The sequence below is a fragment of the Neofelis nebulosa genome, chromosome 6 (assembly GCF_028018385.1).
Source record: "Neofelis nebulosa isolate mNeoNeb1 chromosome 6, mNeoNeb1.pri, whole genome shotgun sequence".
Classification (NCBI taxonomy): Eukaryota; Metazoa; Chordata; class Mammalia; order Carnivora; family Felidae; genus Neofelis; species Neofelis nebulosa.
In genome coordinates, this window is record NC_080787.1 from 58,296,624 (window position 1) to 58,320,102 (window position 23,479).

Consider the following 23,479-nt stretch of genomic DNA (forward strand, 5'->3'; position numbering starts at 1 on the left):
CTGGTTCTTGATTTCGGCTCTTGTCATGATCTCTGGGTTTGTGAGATCGAGCCCTACATTGGGCTCTGCGCTGACAGCGTGGAGCCTGCTTGGGATTCTCTCTCTCGCTCTCTCACTGCTCCTCTCCAGTACACACCTGTGTGCTTTCTCTCTCTTTGTCAAAACAAATAAACATTCAAAAAAATTTGTAGGCACAATATATAAAATTTGGCCAAATACAAGAAATGAACCCTGTGTTACTAATAAAACCACTGCCAAGCCTTTGTTGTAATCTCTATGTATAATTTTATGTAATTATAATTAAAGTGGTTAAAGTTAAACATTCTTTCTTATAATATGTCATAACTAAGTATAAAATTTATTTCCATGAGTCTAATTTTAAGTGACTCTGTAATGCTCAATTGAAGATAGATCTATTTTTACTTAATTGTTCCCATTTTATTGGGTATTTACTTTTTTTGTTTTGGTTGAATAAATCTGTGAAAAGAATTTTTTTATTTTTTTATTTTTTTTTTTTAATTTTTTTTTCAACATTTTTTATTTATTTTTGGGACAGAGAGAGACAGAGCATGAACGGGGGAGGGGCAGTGAGAGAGGGAGACACAGAATCGGAAACAGGCTCCAGGCTCCGAGCCATCAGCCCAGAGCCTGACGCGGGGCTCGAACTCACGGACCGTGAGATCGTGACCTGGCTGAAGTCGGACGCTTAACCGACTGCGCCACCCAGGCGCCCCGAAAAGAATTTTTTTAATGTTAGCAGTTTGGGAGCACTTGGGTCGCTCAGTCACTTAAGTGTCTGACTTCAGCTCAGGTCAAGATCTCATGGTTTGATTTTGAACCCCGTATCAGGCTCTATGTTGACCGTGCGGAGCCTGCTTGGGATTCTCTTTCTCTCCCTCTCCCTCTCCCTCTCGTTACCCCTCCCCTACTCACGTACTCTCTCAAAATAAATACACTTAAAAAAAATGTTAGCAGGTTCTTTATGGCCAGGTGAAGTAAACTGGGGAGAAGAAATGCCACGATGATTTCATGACGAATGAATTGTAATGTAGATGTTTTCTAGCAGATGGAGCTAAGAACAAAGAGCAGCAGCAAACTAGGTGGTGTATAGTTTTGAAGATACAAGGAATTCATTATTCTAAAAGTGTCGTGTTGTCCAGGTGAGAAAGTGGCAGAGTTCTTAAGTTAACCACTGACTTGAAAAAGTTCACGAAGCTGAATTTTAAACCTTATGCATCTAGATTGGAACCTTCTGTTGTAGCCATGTCAAATTACCACAAGTTTAGTAGATTAAAACAATACTCATTTACTGTCATACAGTTGTGTAGATTGGAAATCCTACATGTGTCTCATTGAACTAAAATCAAGATGTCAGCAAGGCTCTGGTCCTTACTGGAGGCTCTGGGGAAGAATATGCTTCCTTCCGAGGTTCCCGTTTCTTTGTGGGCTGTCACCCAGGGTCCTGTCTTTGCCCCTAGAGGCTGCCCACATTCCTTAGGCTGTCTAGGAGCTCCTGGAGGTCTCTTTCTGGTGCTTGCATGTGGATTTTAACACAGAGCCAGCAACCTCTCATCAAGCCCTTCTTATGCCTTCAGACCTCTCTAATGTCTTCTGCTTCTTTCTGCTTCTATCCTGAGAAAGTTTTCTGCTTTTACCACCTCATGTGATTAGATTGGCCTACATAAATATACAGGATAGTCTCCCCATCTCAAGGTCCTTAACCTAAATTTCATCTGTATGGTCTCTTTTGCCATGTAACCTAACATATTCTTGGGTTCCCAGGATTAGAGTGTGAACATCTTTGGAAGGGCATTGATTTGCCTGTTACAATGAGGAAGTTGTTTAGGGGGTTGAAAACAGCTTTTGCATCACCTTTCATCAGTTGTACAAGTAAGCCACCACTCTTAATATATATAGAATACTAAATTTCCCTGGGGTTTTTTTAGATAGGTTAATTCACTTTGCTAGCTTAACATGTTTTAAAGTTGAAAAAAGTTAACAAATGATTTACACAAACATGAATATATGTAAAATAAAAATATATTTATGGAAACATAAATTAGTTACTGATTTTCTTTTTAAGGATATACAAAGAAAATAGGAAAATCTTTCCTGTCTTTTTGACTGGCTATGTAGTCATGCCAAATATGTACCTTTGTAAATATTAGACTTTGTAATCAGGTTGTGCACAGTGGCTGTGACTTGCAGAGGAACTTTGGTGTGAGAGCTGTTTGGTAATAAATGGTTAGAAACCTTTTAGCATTCTAGGAGTTTTATTATCATTTATCTAACATATTTTAAGGGAAATATTTTAAGGGAAATTCTACTCAGCGCAAGACATGGTGCTCAGTTCTAGGGATACATATTTGCATCTGCTCTTATAGGGCTTAATCTTGATCAGAAAATACAGAATTTTAACTAAAGTAATTACACTAAATCATAATGATTGTTAGTATTGTAGAGGTACATGATTCCATGGGAGTACACAGTGTCATGGAAACACTGAAGCCTTGCGTAGTATTCTTGTAGCTTATCTGTAACTAGAGGTTTAAGTTTCTGTTAGCCTTCTTACTCCAAAGTTTTCTTAGGGATTTCTGGATTGTGGAAGCTGGTTGTCTTCCTGAGAAGTAAAATTTATGATTGCTTATGCTTTTCAAGTAGTTGTATTATCTACATTTATTAAGTTTCCTATTCACTTAGTGGGTGATTATTTATTTAAATTTAAAGATTATTTATTTTTGTTTTCAGAGAGAGAGCTCACCTGTACAAGTGGGGAGGGGCAGAGAGAGAGAGGGAGAGAGAATCCCAATCAGTCTCCATGCTGTCAATGTGAAGCCTGACATGGGGCTCGACAGGAACCATGAGATCAGGACCTGAGCCCAAATCAAGAGTTGGACACTCAAGCTACTGAGCCACCCAGGCACGCCTTGCTTAGTGGGTTTCTTTAAAACATTGATTGTCCTCTAGTTAAGTAATAAAGAAAATTATTTTATACTGTGTTAGGCATAAAGTGCTAACAAAGTATAAAATGATGATGATGCTATATGAAATAGCTTTCTTAAAGAGTCTGAAAAAGCATTGTGGTCGTACCTGTAATACATTAGCAGCTAACAACTAATTTGTTTGGTGCTGTACTTTCTATAATGATGGAAGTGTTCTGTGCTATTCCATCCAGTTTTGTTTATAAAACAAAATTTGATAAACTGAGCTGAGGGCAGACAGACTACTGATACTGAGACTCACCAAAGGTTTAATACCCTTTCAGTTGTTTACAACTACTACTGAGAAAGTAATTATATAAAAGATAATACAAAGTGAATTTAAAAAGCCTATTTTTAATTGAGCTACCTTGGTCCTTGACATATTGTGCATAGACAATCTAAAGGAGGCTACTAAGGACATCCACCAAAGGAGTCTAACGGTGTGTCTTCTCAGATCTTAAGAGAGGTCTGCCCCTAACCACCCGAATTAAAGCACACCCCTCCATTGCTTTATGATATACCTTATTCCTTTTTCTTCACAGAAATATCACTAGCTGGTGTTTTGTTTGTTTGTTTGTTCATTTGTTCATTTTGTTTTGTTCATTTGTCTGCAGCATAAGCTCCATGAGAACAAGAAATAATGTTCACCTTGTTTACTGCTGTCCTTCTATTACTTTCAACAGTGGCTGGCAAAATAAGACCTCAGTAAACCCTTGAATGAGTGAATGAATGGGAAAAAACACTTTCAGGTTTTAAAATTTTACCTCTCATTTAGTTTTTTCTTGAAGCTACTGTTAAAAAATTCAATGAAATAAATTTTAAAGAACTTACTGGCTTTGTTCAGTGATTCGTGATTCATGAATCAGGCAGCATCCAATCTAACAGATACAAATGAGCTCCTAGGAACTGTACAGAATGAAAGACCTTTATAGGCAGAAGGGAGTAGGAACAAGGAAATTATACTAGATAAATGAGGCGTGGTTGTTGCAAAGTCACTTTTCTTTAGGGCTTGGCAGGGGTCTGTTGGGTAGATTACCTAACTAGTGCTGATTAGGTGATTGCTGATTAACTGGTTTAAGATTCCATTTCTGGGAGAACTGAAACTGTAATTAAGTCTTAGTGTAAGTGACTCCATTTTGGGCCTCTTGTCTTGTTTTTAACACTACTAAGTGTTGAGACTGGATGAGATGGTAGTTTGGATAGAAAGCTGGTGGCTTTTCTCTCATTTCTAAGTAAAAATTCTGATACTCTACCTTTGCAGAAATTCAGTCCTGGTTTTGTTGTTTGGGAATTTGGGATTCTTTCATAAATCAGGAACTAATCATGGAGGACTGAGAGTGCTTTCTGTTCCTCATTGTGACCTCAGAAGAGAGATCCCTTTTTTTCTCCCCATTGAATTCGGATTTTGAAAACGCTCATTTAAAAAGTGAAACAAAAAAGCCTGTTATGTTCCTTGCTGTTTTTATCTATGAAATGAAAGCTTTAAACATTATGACCATCATTAATGGCTGTTCAAAACCAAAGGAGTGTATAGGGAAAGTGTGTGACTTCTGGACTGTCACTTTAAGTCCTCATTAGTTGTTCCCTTTATCTTGTCTTTGTCCACTTTCCCCCCCAAAACATTGTGTCCCTGATTCTCTGCTGTTATTAGGGAAAGATGTGAGAGGTAATCCTAGAATTACATAAACTTGTGATAGCCAATCTCAGAAGCATTCTACACTGTGTAATTATTTGTGGGGGAATGGGAAGATATCCATCAATTTAATGTATTCTGCTGGATGTTTGATCTTTAGTCCATGGTCCCTCCATCCCTCTATATTTCATTATCACTCTCTCAGGCAGCTTTTCTTTATTGTAATCATTTGACTACTCTAAGATCCAATTCAGAACAGCCTCTCTTTAGGGGGTTATTATACTACCAGAATATACACTAAGAATGTAAAGGAATATGAAAAATTTACTTAGGAAAATAGAGATATTTGTTTGGGGCTTTATTTTTTTTTTAACATTTTTATTTACTTTTGAGAGAAAGAGCACATGAGCCAGGTAGGGGCAGAGAGAGAGAGAGAGGGACAGGGGACCCAAAGCAGGCTCCCCACTGACAGCAGTGAGCCCCATGCAGGGCTTGAATTCATGATTGTGAGATCATGACCTGAGCTGAAGTTGGACACTCAACCGACTGAGCCACCCAGGTGCCCCTGTTGGGGGCTTTAAGTGTGTATATTGAAAATACCTATGTAAGGCTATAGTTTGTATCTTATAAGGATGTATGTGTTTTGCTTTTTAAATCAGTTTTATTGAGGTATAATTTGTACACAATGAAATGCACTCATTTTAATGGAATAGTTTAATGACTTGACTTTTGTAAAGTAGAGGTGTTTTTGATAGAGAAATGAGATGCAGCTTTCATCTCTCTTACAGTTCATTGGATTATTGCAGATTAGAAATTGGAATAAATGGAAAATATGGAAAGATGCGGCCAACCTAATTAAAGTAGAAGTTATGCTATTTATGGTTCTTACCCGATGTGACAACCCTTATGGTCCTGATATTTATTGGATATGTGAGTCTCCTAGAATCATACAATTTCTCTCAGTTGTAGAGAAATATAGATCATTCCACTGTGTATTGTCTGCTGGTAGTTTTTTGGGGAGTTTTTTAAGTGCAAAATTTGAGTAAACCTCATGCTTGTGGAAAAATTATTTACATTCAATTTATAACAGAATGTTATTGATTGTGTTCTCATTTGGAATAACTGCAGGGAAAATCACCTGGGCTAACAGGAGTTGGATACCATTTACTAGGGACCTAGCTTGTAAAAAGAAACTCATTTCAATTTCTATGGTGACAGCTGTTGAGTGAATTTTCCTGTGATACCCTTCACAGCAGGAAATGATATATTGTAACTTCATCTTCCTTGATATCTTACCCACCCAACAAATCCAAACCGCAGGGACTGTGCTCTCTAAATGTCTGAATAGCCTGGCTTATGTGGGTAGACTATTTTTTTTCAACGTCCAAAGTGAGTAAAATTGTGATTGCAAAAGTGGATATATGGGTGATACACAAAACCTTTGTTTCCTCTTCCTGAAATTGTTTTTCCATTTGCGCCATGATCGCACCTTGGCTTTATGTGAAAAGGTTGTATTGGAACTTGGTATATTTTTATAGAATGATGTAGAAGAATATAGTTCATTTTGAAAGATGTATTAGATTACTTTTTAATGGTTCAAATAAATATGTTTCCTTGATACAGACATCAGTTTTGATTACTTGTGGTGCATTCTTCACTGCTTTTTGATTTTATACCAGTTTTTAAGATATGATAAACTGTAGGCTACCGGATAGAAGTAAATAGTATTAACCTCTTCAGGTTCAAGAGGACTGGGAAATGCTTAACAAAGAAAGGAAATATTTTTTTATATGCTGCTATTTTATGACCCTCAGAATCTGTTGACAGGGAGGGAGGGCAGAGAGACATTTCCGAGGATGGGAGAGGAATTCTCTCCAGTCTGGCCCAGGGTTTTCCTGTCATCCTATTCATATCCCACCTAGCATGCATGTCTTCTTACAAATGAGAGAAGAATGGACAGTTGTCATTAGGTGTTGAAGTGAGCCAGGCAGCCCCCCAAACTCCCAGATAGAAATGTGTCACAGCTTTGTTTTTTCCCAAGGAAACCTTTCATGCTCCTTCCAAGCTAATCAGGATTCAAGATTGCTTTCCTAATACTATAGGTGGCAACCTGTGGCTAAAATTTAAAAACTTGATTCCCAAGTAAAATATGAAAGCAAGCATATTTGCAGTAGACTTGAGGCACTTCCTTTAGGGGACCCAATTGCAGTTTATATTTTGCTAATGACCTGCAGAGATGAGTCTTAACTTGAAGTCAGGGTGAGTCAGTTGGCTATTATATAGGTGTGCCTAGTCCTCAAGAGAATCATTTGATTGCCTAATGTCATTGTGTCCTCCTCACTCTGTAACAGTCCTGTCCAGTGAAAACATGATTGCCCCAGGAAACAAATGTGAGCTTCATAGGTAATTTTAAATTACTTAAGTGAAATTAACTTTAATAATACCTTGTTTACTCATACCCAAAATATCATTTCAACATGTAATTATATGAAAAAAGTTGAGTGAAATGTTTTACAGTAATTTTTTCATACTAAGTCTTTGAAACCCAGTGTATACTTTACGTGTATTGAACATCTTAATTTAGACTAAGCTGCATTTCAAGTGCTCAGTAGTCACATTTGGTAAATGGCTACTATACTGAACAATGTAGCTCTACAAGACTGGATTCCATTGACATCTCCAGTGTTTGACATTGAATGTTTACACTTTGTAAACTTCCTAAGAGTGTTAGTTTAGACAAAACTTTCCAGATCATGAGATTATTCAAAGACATCTAAATTATTCCACTTGCAAACTAAATATTTTATGTGATAGTATAAAGAAGGTAGGAAAGAAATATATTTACTAATATTTAAGAGATGAAGCTGGTGAATTTTAGGAATAGAGAAAATCAATAACCAAAATGTTTAAATGCAATAAATTTAAGCCTGGATGTTCGTGATGATAATGATAACAATTTGAGTGAAAAATGTGATAAACTCTTTGACAGATATCTCATTTGATCCTCACAACAGCCCTTTGGGGAAGGTACTTTTGTGATCCCTTTTATGATCTCTGTTTCCCAGTGAGGAAGCAAAGAATAAATAAAAGGTGTTTACTGAGTAACACAGATAGTGAGTGTATGCAAACCCATGACTAGTGGATTCTGAAATCTGTCATCTTCATCACTCTTCTTACTCCCTTATTATTCTGTTCTGCCCACGTGTTTGCCTTGGGCAAACTGGACTTGGAAAATGTATGCAAATGCAGGGGGGCTGCAGAGAATTCCTGAAGTGTTATAACTATTCCATGACTCCTTGTTTATTCCATCACATTTTCATATAGTCAGAAAGGGAGAAAATGATTGGAGAAGTGATCACCTGTGAAAAGCTGACTTTTAACCTCTCATTTTGTCCATTTTGCCCTGTGGCATTTATGTCACAGTAGCAGAGCTCTTGAATCCACTCTTGGAGCCAAGGTGCAATGATCCCTCTTCTGCTAACGATAAGCACCACAGCATGAAAAGACTATTTTTTTTTTTTTTTCCTTAACCAGCTAATCTTGCAGTGGAGACTCACAGATCCGCTTTCATATAATTTCTTCATTTTGTTTCCAGTGCTCAGTTTCAACACTCAAAAACAGTTCCCTGTTGAGTACCTAAGTGCTCATATTGATATTTGTGGTGTATTGAACAGGACTTAAATTTCTCGTTTTTACAAAGACTAGGAGTAGATCTGCCTTTCACCTATGATTCACAGATCAAATGTGTGCAGATTTATCTTTATGTATATCCACTGTATTTTTTATTCTGTAAAGTAGATGTTGTGTGGTAGTGTTTGGGGGAAAACTCCAGTTCTGTGTTGATATCATTAAATATACCTTCCTTTCTCATTTGACCCTCCACCACCCCACCCTTGAATGGTTCAGTTTGAGTTCAGTTAGGATCATTTTAAATTTGGTTACATAGATATGTATTCTGGATATTTTGAAAGTCTTTTCAACCTTTCAGGTTTTAATTCATTTGAAACTGTTAGCTTTATAATTTTCTATTTACTGTGATTTTTAGCTATATTGGAAAACTAACTGTGCTTACCTCTTACTGTTTAATGAGCAAGGAAATAGGGGAGGAAAAAGTTCCTCAAATGTGACTGAGTTTTAATTAAGTTGCATGTAAGTTTATTGAACAAATGATACAGTAATAAAATGCTTTTTTATTTTGTATGCTATTCTCTTATTGTAGAGATTAGATAATTTAGCACCATCGCCTCAAAACAAAACAAAAATATGGACAGTCACTGAATTACTTCTGTGTAATCAAAGGATTTCTTGTACACAATCATAAAATTCTCTTTTCTTAGAAAATACTTAATTTGCATATATTTAGTTCTTTTTCTTTTTTTAAGCTGATTAATTTATTTTGAGAGAGAGCGAGCGTGCACAGGACAGGGACATAGAGAGAGAGAAGAGAGTGAGAGAATCCCAAGCAGGCCCCCTTCCGACATTGTGGAGCCCGACTTGAGGGCTTGACTTCATAAACCAGGAGGTCATGACCTGAACTGAAATCAAGAGTCAGTCACTTAACCTACTGAGCCACTCAGGCATCCTGACTCTTTAAGTATGTTTAGGTGTTTAAAGGTTTAAACTTGACAAAACCTCAAATTTTCATTAAGATGGTGACTTAGCACTATGTAATTGGAAAAGGAGATAGGATTTAAAGTTTGCTTTTAATTTTAATGGTTTTTGTTTAGAGACCTGCACTATAGGACCTATCTACCCAATTTCAGTTTCTTTTTTTTTCCCCCCTCCTTTGCCTCTCCTTGTCTTTTCCACTACATAACCCAACTTCTTCATCTGTAAAGAAATTGATTTAGAAATTTCCATGGTGGGGCGGGCACCTGGGTGGCTCAGTCGGTTAGGCATCCGACTTTGGCTCAGGTCATGGTCTCCTGGTTGGTGAGTTCGAGCCCCTCATTGGGCTCTATGCTGACAGCTCAGAACCTGGAGCCTGCTTCAGATTCTGTGTCTCCACCTCTCTCCGCCCCTCCCATGTTCATGCTCTCTTTCTGTCTTTCAATAATAAATAAATGCTTAAAAAAAATTTTTTTTTTTTTTTTTAAAGAAATTTCAATGGCTTGGGGCCCCTGGATGGCTCAGTTGGTTGAATGACCAACTTCGGCTCAGGTCATGGTCTCATGGTTCGAGAGTTTGAGCCCAGAGTCAGGTTCTGTGCTAACAGCTCAGCACCTGGAGCCTGCTTCAGATTCAGTGTCTCCCTCACTCCCTGCCCCTCCCCCGCTTGCACTTCTCTCTCTCTCTCTCTCTCTCTCTCTCAAAAATAAACATTAAAAAAAAAATTTCCGTGGCTTTGCTTATCTCTTTCTGCTTGTCCCTCTGATAACGTGCCCACCCTCCAGATCCTGAGAAAGACTTTCTTATTAGCCCAGAATCCCACCTCCTTATCACATGGTTACTTTTAAACCCCTCCAATAACCCTGTTAAATTCCTAGACATCACATACTTTTATGAACTTGGTCAAAATTTAAGAATGTTCTAATGCATATGCATGCAGTTGGTAAACTGCATGCAAATGATAAGAGTACTAAAATAACCAGGACTTTACCTTTTCTGTGGTCATGACATCCTAGTTCTAAACCTCTGAGCTCAGATTATTTTCTGACTGTAATCTCCTGCTCTTCTGCTTACTCTGCAGTCCCTGAGTCTCGCTGATTGTCCTCCTCTTATCTCATCCTTCTGTACTAGGCCTCAGGTCTGTGTTTCCAACACATATCACTCTGTTCAGTGCCATTTCTTTGCTCAAGAAGCTTTAATGCTGCACATTGGTTATTTCTCCTCACACCCTTCTTTTAAAGAGACCTGTTTTCTGTGGACTCCAGGAGCGTTTGTTTTGAGCATTGTTGTGGCACTCCTCACACTGTGCTTTCTGAATTGCCTCTGGATCCTTCATTACTTTTTGACTGTTCCATGGTCACAGAGATGCTTAATGAGTGATTGAGTGGCTAAAGGGACTCTTGAAAGTTTTGGGGGATTTTGTTTGTTTTGTGTTATTGTTTTGTTTTGTTTTCGGTAATTAGAATCTGTTATATCCTGATGAGGACAACAGCTGGGATGTGGGAAAAGTTTGTTAGAGAGTCTGACAGTTTAATGACATTAAAAAAATTAAGCTTTGTCCTTGGACTTTATGCATTTACATGGTTCTGCTGGGGAGTGAAATTATTTATGATTCAGGTACATTGTAGTAACTTACATTTTCGCAACTGTGCTATATCCTTATACAACTGGATGTGTTCAGATACTATTCTAATGTAATTGAATACTCACTGAATCACATCTTTATGTTTTCACTACTTTTCTGGCTCTTTGGCAACTTGAGAAAACTGCAACATTTCACCTTTGTGTCTTTCATTTGCTACTATAGCAAGTAAGAGATAACTTATGCATGGAAGATGCAGCTAAATAAATCACTGTAATTCCTAATCCCTTACCACCAAACATTAAGTCAAACCTTGATTTTTCAAGATTCTGTGATCAAAAGTTCCTCTTCATATTTCACAAAATAGTTATTAGTGACATAATTTGAATTTTGTGGCCCATTAACATGCTTTGGTTTGCTGTATTGGAAAAAGGGTATTTGTGGTACATCTTAATTTATTCTCTAACGAAAGCTTAGAAGCTGGAAAGCTTAGAAGCTTAGAAGCTGCCTACTTAATCTCCTTTGTTGAAAACTGTACATAAGTGACAGTGAGTGTTTCTCAAAATAAAACTGATTATTTAAAATAGGAAACAGTATTTTCTGGTGAGTTTGTGTGCACACATGTAGGTATGTGTGTGTGTATCTTGAACCAATTTTTTGTTGTTAAAATGTACTATTTCTGTGTTTCCCCAATACAGCGATTTAAAAAATGTTCATAAAATTGATCTGTTTTTTTAAATTGTGAAAATAAGAATGTATCTTGACAGTCCATTTTTTATATTTTTGTTTGTTAGTGTAGCAGCTGCTTTCACTTGGAAGCAGGATGATACAAAGCTGACATGGGCTTTGAATGTGGTACAGAGTGCCTCACCTTTCCTGGGTCCCTGCTATGAATCTCAGTAACATCCCTTGGCACTTCCAAGTAAAAGCCAAAGAGCCAGTTTCATGTGAATTGTTTCTTAAGGATTTTTATCCATTTATGATGGCATTATTTGTTTCTTTTTCTTCTTTCATTGCCTTCCTTTTTCCATCGAGTGCCACCACTTTTCTTCAGCCTCTCACCTTTTCTGCCTGTAATATTTCAGTGTTCTTCCAACTGATTTTCTGTTGCCCAGGCACTGCCCTTTTTAGTTCTTTCTCCACATTGCTTTCTTTCTCAAGTATAAACATTTATGTGAATTCTTGCCTAAAATCTTTTCATAGTTTTTTATTGCGTACATAGCGTTGGGTACAACACTTCTTGTGATTTGCCTTTTTTGTACTGTATCTGAAAATTCTTGCCACCTCCATTTCATCCATCCATTACTAGTTCAAACATGTCTTAAATAGCCATATGTACCAACTCCCTAACCAAGATATAAGTTACCCCTTCTGATCATGAATGAGTAGAGGAGAAATCTCATTCCTAATTCTGGTGCTTAACATCTTCATTTGTGTCATTTTTCCTCCCATGGGTTTCATGCTTGCCCTTACGGGGTTGGCTGGTGGCCATCTTTCTGTCTATAGATAATATTTTTAGAAGTATGATGTCTCTATACAGTTTCCTTATATTCTGTCTGTAGTTATTTATACTCATTAGTCTTTACATTAATCATTGCTACCAGTCTCTTTTGTTTCCCCCTTGAAATTTAGCTCTTTTGCATAGCCCATTAAACTGTGGAGGAACAAGTATTTTATAGTGCCATTCAGGCAAGTGTGTGTCCTCTTAAATATCTTCTCTTTGTATTTAGTATACTGCAATAATCTGGGCTGAGAAAAACTTCTTTGTGGGATAGGATATCATTTGGTTCTGTATACTCAATAAGTAGTCATGTTTGTGCATCATTTTACCATTTATAGAGGACATTTATATTTGTTAATCTTTTAAATCTAAATAGTCCTTTTTAAAAAATGTTTATTTTGAGAGAGAGAGAGTGCAAGCAAGGGAGGGGCAGAGAGGGAGAGAGAATCCTAAGCAAGCTCTATGCTCAGCATGGAGCCCAACATAGGGCTCGATCTCACAACCGTGAAATCATGACCTGAGCCGAAATCAAGAGTCAGACACTTAATCGATTATGCCACCCAGGAACCCTAAACAGTATTTGTAGACTGAAAAGCTGAAGCTTGTAAAGGTCAACAGTGTCCCAGTACCTCCTAGCAGGTTGATGGCTCCTCTGTAGGATCATGCTGCCTCCTTTCCCATCCTGTCTTTTTGTGCTTAGTGGTCAAGACTGCAGTTTCTTTGTGTACTAAAATACAGTTTACCAATTTTAATTAGCACTTTGAATATATCATTTCATTTCTCCGGTATTTCTGTTAGACAAGCCTGGCATTATTAATTCTGTTTACAAATGAGGATAGTGCAAATCAGGGCAGTTAAATGACTTGCCCCAGTTTGCCAAACTAATGATTAAAAAACAAGAATATATCTCTAGATTCTAGCTTACTGCTATTTCCATTGCCTCATGTTGCCTCTTTGCTCTACTGTAATATAAGTTGGAAAGTGAAGTAGGTTTTTATTTGGGGGATTTCACTGAAACAACTCTCTGTTATACTGTATATTAAAATGTGAAATATTAAAATTAAATGACGGCTACTATTGGCTTAATTTAGCATGAGTTTTGTATGCCATGCTACTACTATGATAAACAGAATGGTTAGAATCCAATGATAAATTAATTGTCCGAAATATGTTACCGAAAGGAGAAATAATACCACAGGCAAGAAAATGTATTTTAGAGATTGGGATCATCCTGTACTACTCATTGGCATTCTGCTCCTCCTGCTCTCAGATTAATTCTGAGGCCATTCTTAGCCTATGGAGGCAGAACTCTCGGGATGGGAAATCTACATTTGGAACAGTCTCCTAGGCAGTGGCTGCAGCATCCCAAGATACACTCTGGTTTTGCTTCATAATTCATACCCATTGTTTAATCAGCAGATGGATTGATTGCAAGAATAATAGCCTTTCTACAGAGCATCTCGAGTGTGTGTGTTGTTTAGCAGCAAGAGTCTATACTGAGCAGGTATTAGGTAGAGAGTCTGGAATTCTTTAGGATTGTAGTGCTACTTCAGAATTTTTCTTTAGTTGTGGAGTCTGCATAAACCTTGGTTTGACTGTGGTTTTCTGTGTAATCTAGCAGCTGTTGTTTGTTGTGTCATTCCTGAATGTCTGCATCTGAATCAGTGTTGGAGTTGGGCATTGTGTCAAGAAGCTGAAAATTCACGAAGTTAGATGGCTTTAGATGGTATATACCATGTTGTTTCTTAATTTGTAAATAATACAACAGGAAAATGAGAATACAGCAATGAAGAGGATGGTGTGGTATAGTCAAGAAACAGGGAATTGAGAAATAAAAGGTTGAATTCCCACTGCACTGTAAACTTGCCTTCTGATCTTACAAGTCTCTAACTCCTCTGGCCCCCCATTTGTTAAATGTAAAGTTAAAACACTCTCAGGGTTGTTGTGAGGATGTAATTAGAGGATATTGGGGTCCCTGGGTGGCTCAGTCGGTTGAGCGTTGGACTCTTGATTTCTGCTCACGTCATGATCTCACAAAATAAATAAATAAAGTTAAAAAGAAAGTAAGGATGAAGGCACCTGGGTGTCTCAGTTGGTTGAGGTCTGACTTTGGTTCAGGTCATGATCTTAGGGTTTGTGAGTTCAAGCCCCATATCGGGCTCTCTGCTGTGAGCTGAGAGCCTGTTTCAGATCCACTCTCCTCCTCTCTCTGCCCTTCCCCTGCTTGTGCTCACTCAAAAATAAATAAAACATTAAAAAAAAAAAAAACAAGGATGTAATTAGAAGATATAGATAAAGACTCTTTGCACATGTGCAAAGTGCTGTTCAGATGTTACTTGTTTTAATAAACAGTGGTTGCCATGTGTCAGGTCCTTAAAGAGAAGTTACTTCAGTTCAGACCTTCTATCAACCCTGCAAAGCAGGCATTACTATCTCCATTTGACAGATAATGAACCTGGGGTATAGACAGTCTGAGTAACTTGCTGAAGGACCCACACTAGTAAGTGATGGTTCCTTATTTAAGCTCCAGTGTATCCCTTGCTCTGCTGCCCTGCTGTTAATAAGGGATCAATAGTAGAGACTTGAACTTTAACAATAAATTGCATTATGCTTCTAAGAAATGGAAATGACACTTTAGAAGTCAGGAGATCCAGATGGTCACTATATTTTTGTATTATTTTTGAGTAAGTTACTTAAATGTATTCTGTTAAATACCTTTAAAATACTTGGCTATGTTTCTGCCAACGTTTATATGTAAAATGTCTTATTGTGATTTTAATCTGTATCAGAATAAATTTCCTTTGGAATGATTAAAATATGTTGTAAAAATCCTATTTTAATATTTTCTTCTTTTTAATTTTAGTCATTCTTACACTGGTCAAGATTACAGTACACAGGGAAATGCTGGGAAGATTTCTTTGGATCAGATCGATTCGGTAAGCATCGCATCCTTCTAAACTTGAACCTTTGTCAATGAGGAAGCACAGATTTCTTCAAAGATTATTTTGGGGTGAGGAGATGGGAGAGAATTTCATTTTATTGCTTGCCAGCCATTTTTTTTTTTTTTTAAATAACTGGCAGTTTTTTTTAAATTTTTTTTTTTTTTTTTTAATGTTTTTTATTTATTTTTGGGACAGACAGAGACAGAGCTTGAACGGGGGAGGGGCAGAGAGAGAGGGAGACACAGAATTGGAAACAGGCTCCAGGCTCCGAGCCATCAGCCCATAGCCTGACGCGGGGCTCGAACTCACGGACCGCGAGATCGTGACCTGGCTGAAGTCGGACGCTTAACCGACTGCGCCACCCAGGCGCCCCAACTTGCCAGCCATTTTTAAAGGAAGTCTCATGTGCTATACAGGTGAATTTTTGTAATCATAGGAAAATCAAACTTAATCAGGAAATTATTTGCATTCTGATAAACAGAATTTAATCAGTTTTTCCAAAGGGGTATTCTTTTAGGTGATGATAGCTAAATGGTATTTGTATGTTTGTATTTAAATACCTTATACCTAGAAGGGCGCCTGCTGGCTTAGTCAGAAGAACATGTGACTCTTGATCTTGGAATCGTGAGTTCGAGCCCCATGTGGGGTGTAGAGATTACTTAAATATATAAACTTTAAAATAGGGGCATCCTGGTGGCTCAGTTGGTTGAGCACCTCTTGATTTCGGCTCAGGTCATGGTATCCTGGTTCGTGAATTAGAGCCCTGTGTGAGACTCTGCACTGACAGTGTGGAACCTTCTCGGATTCTCGCTCTCTGCCCCTCCCCCGCTCTCACTCTCTAAATAAATAAATAAACAAACAAATAAATAAACAAGGATGTAATTAGAGGATATAGGTAAGGACTCTTTGCACATGCAAAGTGCTATTCAGACATTCAGATGTTACTTGTTTTAAATAGTGATTACTTCCCATATGTCAGATTTTGGAACAGAAGTTACTTTAGTTCAAATCTCCTATCAACCCTGAAAAGCAAGCATTATTATCTCCATTTGAAAGATCAGAAACCTGGGGGATAGAGAGTCTGAGTAACTTGCTAAAGCACACGCTGTCTCTCTCTCTGTTCTCTCTCTCTCAATAAAGAAACAAACTTAAAAAGGTTTAAAATACATTGAGTGAATGAATGAATGAGTAAATGAATGCCCCACCCACCTACCTACACACCAACCTTATACATTGAGAAAAAGAGAAATGGAAAATGCTAAGTTTGCTAGGGCTGCCATAATAAAATACTACAGACTGATGCTTTAAACAACAGAAATTTATCTTCTCACACTTCTGGAGGCTAGAATTCTGAGATGAAGGTGATGGCAAATTTGAGGCCTCTTTCCATGACTTTTAGGTGGCCACTTTCTCCCTGTGTTCTCACGTGGTCTTTCCAGTGTGCTTGTGCATCCCTGGTGTCTCTTCCTCTTCTTAGGACACCAGTCACATTGGATCAGGGCCCCACACGCATGACTTCATTTATATTAATTCCCTCTTTAAAGACCCCAACTCCAAATACAATCACATTCTGAGGTCTTGGTGGTTAGGACTTCAACATTTGAATTTTGGTAGATTACAGTTGATTTCATTAACACTAAGTATAGGCTCCCATGCTTGTGTTGCTACTAGATTAATGGACAGCTCATTTCAACTTCACTTTGTGGTTCTGTTGTAGAATGAAAGAGTAGTATGCTTTACTATAATTTATAGAGTTTTTCTTTTTAATGCATTGTAGAATTTCTGCTCTACCCCAAAAAGGGAAACTAAACCAGCCATAAATAATCTTTATTTAGACAGTTACCAAATTATTTACAATAAATTAAAAATACATTGACATTTTAATGCTTGGAAATAAGAATAAGGTGAGTAGGGAGAGACCAGGAGTTTTTAGAGACCAGAATGAATAGGTTGTCTTCCTGTTCGGAAAAATTATAATCAAGTACTTGCAGTTAATATGTCTAGAAATAACATAAGGATTGCTCACTTTGTACAGTTGAATTGAAATTTGTTCTCAAGGATGCCCCATCCTTTACTTTCCTCAAACAGTTATTATCTCTAACACTTCCTCTGTGCCATATGATTTGTGTTTATACTATGTGAATGGTTAGAAGTTAATTCTATTCCTGATTCAGTCAAGATGTTTTGCCATTCACAAGCAACTGTGAACTTCACTGGATACTGTGGGAAGACATAGAAATCATTAATTTACTGAATATATATTGAACCCATCAATTACATACCAGCCACTGTGCTGTGGATACAGAGGTGAATAAAACAGAAAATTCCTCTACCTTCATGGACCTTACATGAGGGAGGTAGACAACATGTAAATAATAAATAATCAATATAATGATAAATTATCTTAAGTGCTATGATGATCATATCTGTGGGTCTATGCTTGAGACCCTGTGCTAAATTGATTAAGATGTATCTTTATCTGTACTTCTTCCTAACTATCTGTACTGCCTCGTCCTTATAACAGCATGTCATTATCACATCCCTTGATATTCTCAGTTTCTTCTTCAAATGTTTTCTTTAGAGTTTTCTTCTCATTGAAATCTGGCTCTCTCAATGATGTTGTTTCTCCTGTGTCTCTCGGTCAGTTGGTCTGTCTGTCTGTCTGTCTCTCTCTCTATTACACACACACACACACACACACACACACACACACACACACACACACACCCCTACCTTAATTTGCTATGAGATGTGTCTTCCTTGGTCTATGTTACCATTTCCAAACCATTTCTCTGCCTTCCATTAGCAGAGCTATAGCTCCTTTAAAGCCCTGTAATCCCATTAGAGTTCTCCTTGTTGCCTGCATCCCCGTCTCCTGCTCTTGTTCACGGGTGACTGTAGCATGCTGTCATGGTCTCTTGCACTAGCATTACTCTTGTTACTGTTCTTGGCCTCTGCAACATCCATGTTGATAATTCATCCATGCTCTGGTCTTACAATTCCTTTGCTCATTATCCATAAGCATTTTTCTGTTCCATTGCTGCCAACCTAGACTGTATGTTTTCCATTTCCATTATTTGGATTACTTCCAGAGTATCTTCCTTGCTTCCGTATATAATCTGTTCACTACACAACAGCCAGAGTTCTCTTTGTTTATCACATCATGTCAGTCTTCTGATCTGAACCCTGTATTGAGTTTCTATCACATCTAGACTAAAATCCAAACTTATAACTATGGCCTCTAATGCCATGTGTACTCATGATTCCAGTTTCATCTTCTCCATTCTGTCCCATTCACACGTTTAGCCACTTGGACCTTATTGCCATCTCTGGAGCACACCATGTTCATTCCTTCTCAAGATCTTTGCTTTTGTTTCCTTTACTTGAAGCAGTATTCCTGGATCTCATTTGACTGGTATCCTGCTTAAAATAGGATCATAGCTGCAATGCCAACTCCTCAGAGAGGCTTTACTGGCCACCTAAAGTATTCCTTTCCTATTCACACTTGATCCCACTAATCTGTTTTATTTTCAAGGTTTTTGGAATTAGATGTTACCTTTATGTCTGCATTCATTGTCTGTTCTCCCATTTGAATGTAAGTTCTTTGAGGACAGGGTATTTGACTTCTTTGTTCACTGCTAGTTCCCCAAGGCTGCACACAGAGTTGTGTTCAGTAGATATTTAGTGATTGAATGAGTAAACAGTGTTCAAGGAATTGTGCCAAAGAAGCTGAAGTTGAACTGGGTCTTGACCAATGGCTTGGCTTTGGCTAGATGGCATGGGAAGTAGGAAGGGTTTTACCCCAGGCAGGGCCAGTGGAGTGACAAAAGTGAGAAGGAACATACAAAACATGACCATGTGATCATGGAGTAACCCAACTGACTGGAGCAAAGGATTCATATTGGTATGGTAACACAGTGGGCTTTTTTACCCTAGTTTCATGGCACTTGATTTATGCCCTTGTTAGAGCACCCATTATAAGATTGATTTATGTGAGTTTTAGTTGTATAATAGTGACTGTTTTTATTTTGTGTAAGTGATTTAAAGGGGAAAATTACATTGTATTCATCTTCTTGTTTCCCAAGCCACCTAATACCTATTTGTTCTGTTGCACATAATTGAAAAGTAGCTAGTTACAGACATTGACAGAACCTTGAATGTTCATACTAAGGAGGTTAAATATTCATTGGTGTTTTTGGATTAGAAAAATGTTTAAGAAAAATAATTTGGTAATAGTATGAAGATACAAGAAGGAACACATGAAAACAGTAGACCTGACAAGGGAGGATAGAGGCCTGGCTGGACTAGGTTGGGGATGGAAGAATTTCAAAGTTGTTAAGATGAGAGGATAAAGAAACTGGATGGTCCCTAGAGGGAGCAGCAAAGGCAAACAAAGTGATACCTGCTCCTGCTTTGGGAGAGTTGAATTTGTGAAAAAATATGTGAGGGCATGAGAATTAAGTCTTGGGAGAAGGGTATTGAGGAAGTCAAAGAGAATGCAATTGAAACCATAAATGAAAAAGGTTTTCTTTTTGTTAAAGTTTATTTATTAATTTTGAGAGAGAGAGACAGAGAGCACAAGAGGCAGAGACAGAGGGAGAGAGAGAGAATCCCAAGCAGGCTCCTCACTGTCAGCACAGAGCCTGATAAGGGGCTCAAACCTATGAACCCTGAGATCATGACCCGAGCTGAAACCAGGAGTCAGATGGGTAACTGACTGAGCTACCCAGGTGCCTCCATATTATTTTCTTGCAACTGCATGTGAATCTATAATTACCTCAAAAGAAAAATTTAATTAAAAATGAAAAATAAATAAGTGAAATAAATTTTAATAATATATTTTATTCAATCCAGTATATCCAAAATTTTATCATCTCAACATGTAATCAATCAGTATAAAAATGTTAAGAAAACAGTTCATCTGTAATCGCATTAAAAATGCTTTCTTATAGTTTTTGTTTTTATTCTAATTAGACTAAATTTACAGTTTGCAAATTAGATTGAGTTTGCAACAGCTATTGTGAGGAACCTGGTAAACCTTCCATATAACAAAAAACTCTTTTTTTCGTAGCTTTCTACCAAATCCTTCCCACCTTGCATGCGACAGTTACATAAAGCTTTGCGGGAAAATCACCATCTTCGTCATGGGGGCCGAATGCAGTATGGCCTCTTCCTGAAGGGCATTGGTTTAACACTGGAACAGGCATTGCAATTCTGGAAGCAGGAATTTATCAGAGGAAAGATGGATCCAGACAAGGTAATTTTGAAAACTCACAACAGTAGCTGAAATTTTAATTTGGTTTGAAAACTTAAGGTCTGTTGGTCTATTTTTTAAATATACCTCTGAAATATAGTTGAACATTCTAAAAGATAAATGTGTCTACAATTTCATTTTGGTAAAAAACTCCCATATTAATCTAATAGATTCTAAACAAAAGATTGGGAAAGTTTAATTCAAAGGATGAGATTGAAACAGCATTGTAAGTGGTAAAGTCATGCTTAAGAGTCATTGTCTCTGAAGGTATACTGCCAATAGCCATTATAAGACTGAACTAGGAGATACTGAGAACAAAAACAATTTTAGATGTTTTTAAATTTTTTTCTGCAGAATCTTTCATTGAGCGTTTTTAGTTAGACATTAATCACTAGAAACCCGAGAACTGCTTTTCAATCTATTCATAGTACTCAGATCCCCACTCCTGTTCCTTATTTCTCTTCAGTAGTACTAGCTGAAGTACTAGTACATTTTATTTTGGAAATACAGTTTTTTGTCCCTTGTGTGCCATGAATTAAGTTCTTTAATGCTTATTTGTTGGTTTGCTTTTTCTTAGAAAAGATAAATTATATAGAACAAAGAATATTTACCAAGTAAATTTCATAATGACACTTTATTAAGTCTTCTGTTAGTTGGCTAGAGCTGCCATAATAAAATCCCACAGCCTGGGTGCCTTAAACAACAAAAAATTATTTTTTCACAGTTCTGGAAGCTGGAAGTCTAAGATCAAGGTGTTGGCAGATTTGGTTTCTCCTGAAGCCTCTTTCCTTGGCTTCCGATAGCTCCCTTATTGCTCTGTCCTCACGTGACCTTTCTCTCTCTCTGTTCACTTCTCTGATGTTTATTCCCCCTTTTATAAGGACATCAATCATATTGGGGTAGAGTCCCACCATTATGACCTTATTTAACTTTAATTAACTTCTTATTTTTATTTTTTTAAGTTTTTATTTAAATTCCAGCTAACATACAGTGTGATATTAATTTCAGGTATGCAATATAGTGATTCAGCACTTCCATACAGTACCTGGTGCTCATCACAACAAGTGCACTCCTTAGTCCCCATCGCCTGTTTAACCCATTCCCCCACCCACCTCCCCTATGGTAACCATCAGTTTGTTCTACACAGTTAAGAGTCTGCTTTTTTAGTTTGCCTGTGTCTCATAATTATCTTTTTAAATGGCATATCTCCAAATATAGTCACATTGGGAGTTAAGACTTCGACACATGAATCTTAGGAAGATACACCTCAGCTTATAACACATCTCTAGCTTTATCTTTTTTAAAAAGTTCAGATCATTTTATAATATTACAGATTTGTTTTTAAAACTGGCTTTATTGTAAATTTTTCAAAGAATCTTAAACTTATCATTTAATAGTTTTCTTTAAACACAGTTTTGGATAATGTTTCTTAGACCTTTATTATATATTTTTTTATTTTAAAGGTAACATGTTTTGATTATAGGAAATGTGAAAAATACAGAAAAATTTACCTGCCGTTTCTCCATTCAGAAATAACTATTATCACCTTTAGCCTTTCTCTCTAGGGTGTAGATAACTAGCTAGAATATTGTGTTTTAAAAGTTGACATTTTTTTAACGTTAATTACCACAGGTTGTTGAATGATTTTTGAAAATATCATTTGGATGAGTTGCATGACAGTTCATCCTTTGAACGTGTTAGAATTTGTTTAATCATTCCCCTATTACTGGGCATTTCGTTGTGTCTTTTTGACTCTGTCATAAATGTTATTGCAACCAATATCCTCAGCACATAAATCTTTGATTATAGCTCTGATTATGTCCTCTGTATATATTCACCAGGGAATAAATTTACCTGGTAAAAAAACTATACACAGCTTTAAAGTTTTGATGCATGTTACACAAAATGACTATTTAAAAGGTTTTAAATTAGACTCTTATCAAGCTTTATGAGAATCTTGCTCTGTCACTGGCATCATTATATATTATTACTTTAAAATATTTTTTGATCTTTTTATTAGGAATTTGATTTATTAAGTGGGCAAGGGTATTAGGGTTCTCCAGAGAAACAGAATCAAAAGAGAAACAGAGGGAGGGAGGGAAGGAGAAAAGATATTGAATGGCTTAGGCGATTTTGGATCCTGACAAGTCCCAAGATCTGCAGTTGGCATCCTGGAGACCCAGGAGAGCTGATAGTATAGTTCCAGTTGGAAGACTGGCAGGTTTGAGACCCAGGCAGAGCCAGTGTTTTAGTTTGAGTCTGAAGGCAGTAAAAACCCATGTCCTAGCTCAAAGCAGTCAGGCAGGAGGAAATTCTGTCTTACTCACTGGAGGGTCGGTCAGCTTTTTTGTTTTATTCAGGACTTCAGAGGATTGGAGGAGACCCACTGACACTGGGGAGGGCAGTCTGCTCTACTCAGTGTACCAGTTCAAAGGTTAATCTAATCCAGAAACACCCTCACAGACACATCCAGGATAATGTTTGACCAAATGTCTGGGCACCCTGTGGCCCAGTTAAATTGATACATAAAATTAACTGTCATAGTAGATAAGTGCTTATGAGCCTTGATTTTGAAAAGAGAGAGAAGTTGAGCTAGCATTTTAGCTTGGTTTGTGCTGTAAACTGAGAGGGGAAAGAAGAAAGGGAGAGAAAGGGAAACTTGCTGCAAGTGCTAGGCCTTTGTCTTGTGCACCTGTTCACTGACCACCTTCTTTTATGTGTGTCTGGGATGGTCTATATGTCCATGTCGTCAGTATTTAATTATTTTAAATCAGTGTTTTTGAAAAACGATTTTAAATGCGACTTTTATTTTGCAGTGTAAAAGTAGTTTCCTCAAAAATTATTGTAAAAGAAAATCAAATAATTTTTACCTTTCTAGATAATATATTGCAGTCTGTATTTTCATTTGCTTATTATTGATTACAGAAAATAAATTATTTTGACTGAAGATTTTAAGTTACACTTATAATTTACTGTGT

General features: G+C 37.2%; 1 protein-coding gene across 2 annotated transcripts in view; it reads left to right on the forward strand.

Annotated features, from left to right (window-relative positions):
- The window catches only part of PRIM2 (DNA primase subunit 2), a 350,622-nt gene that overhangs the window by 191,619 nt on the left and 135,524 nt on the right, over window positions 1–23,479 (forward strand). For both annotated transcript variants that reach the window (XM_058734337.1, XM_058734336.1), the window contains exons 9-10: window positions 15,169–15,241; window positions 20,319–20,504. In XM_058734337.1, coding sequence (XP_058590320.1) covers window positions 15,169–15,241; window positions 20,319–20,504 — 259 coding nt within the window. The remainder of the gene's footprint in view (window positions 1–15,168; window positions 15,242–20,318; window positions 20,505–23,479) is intronic.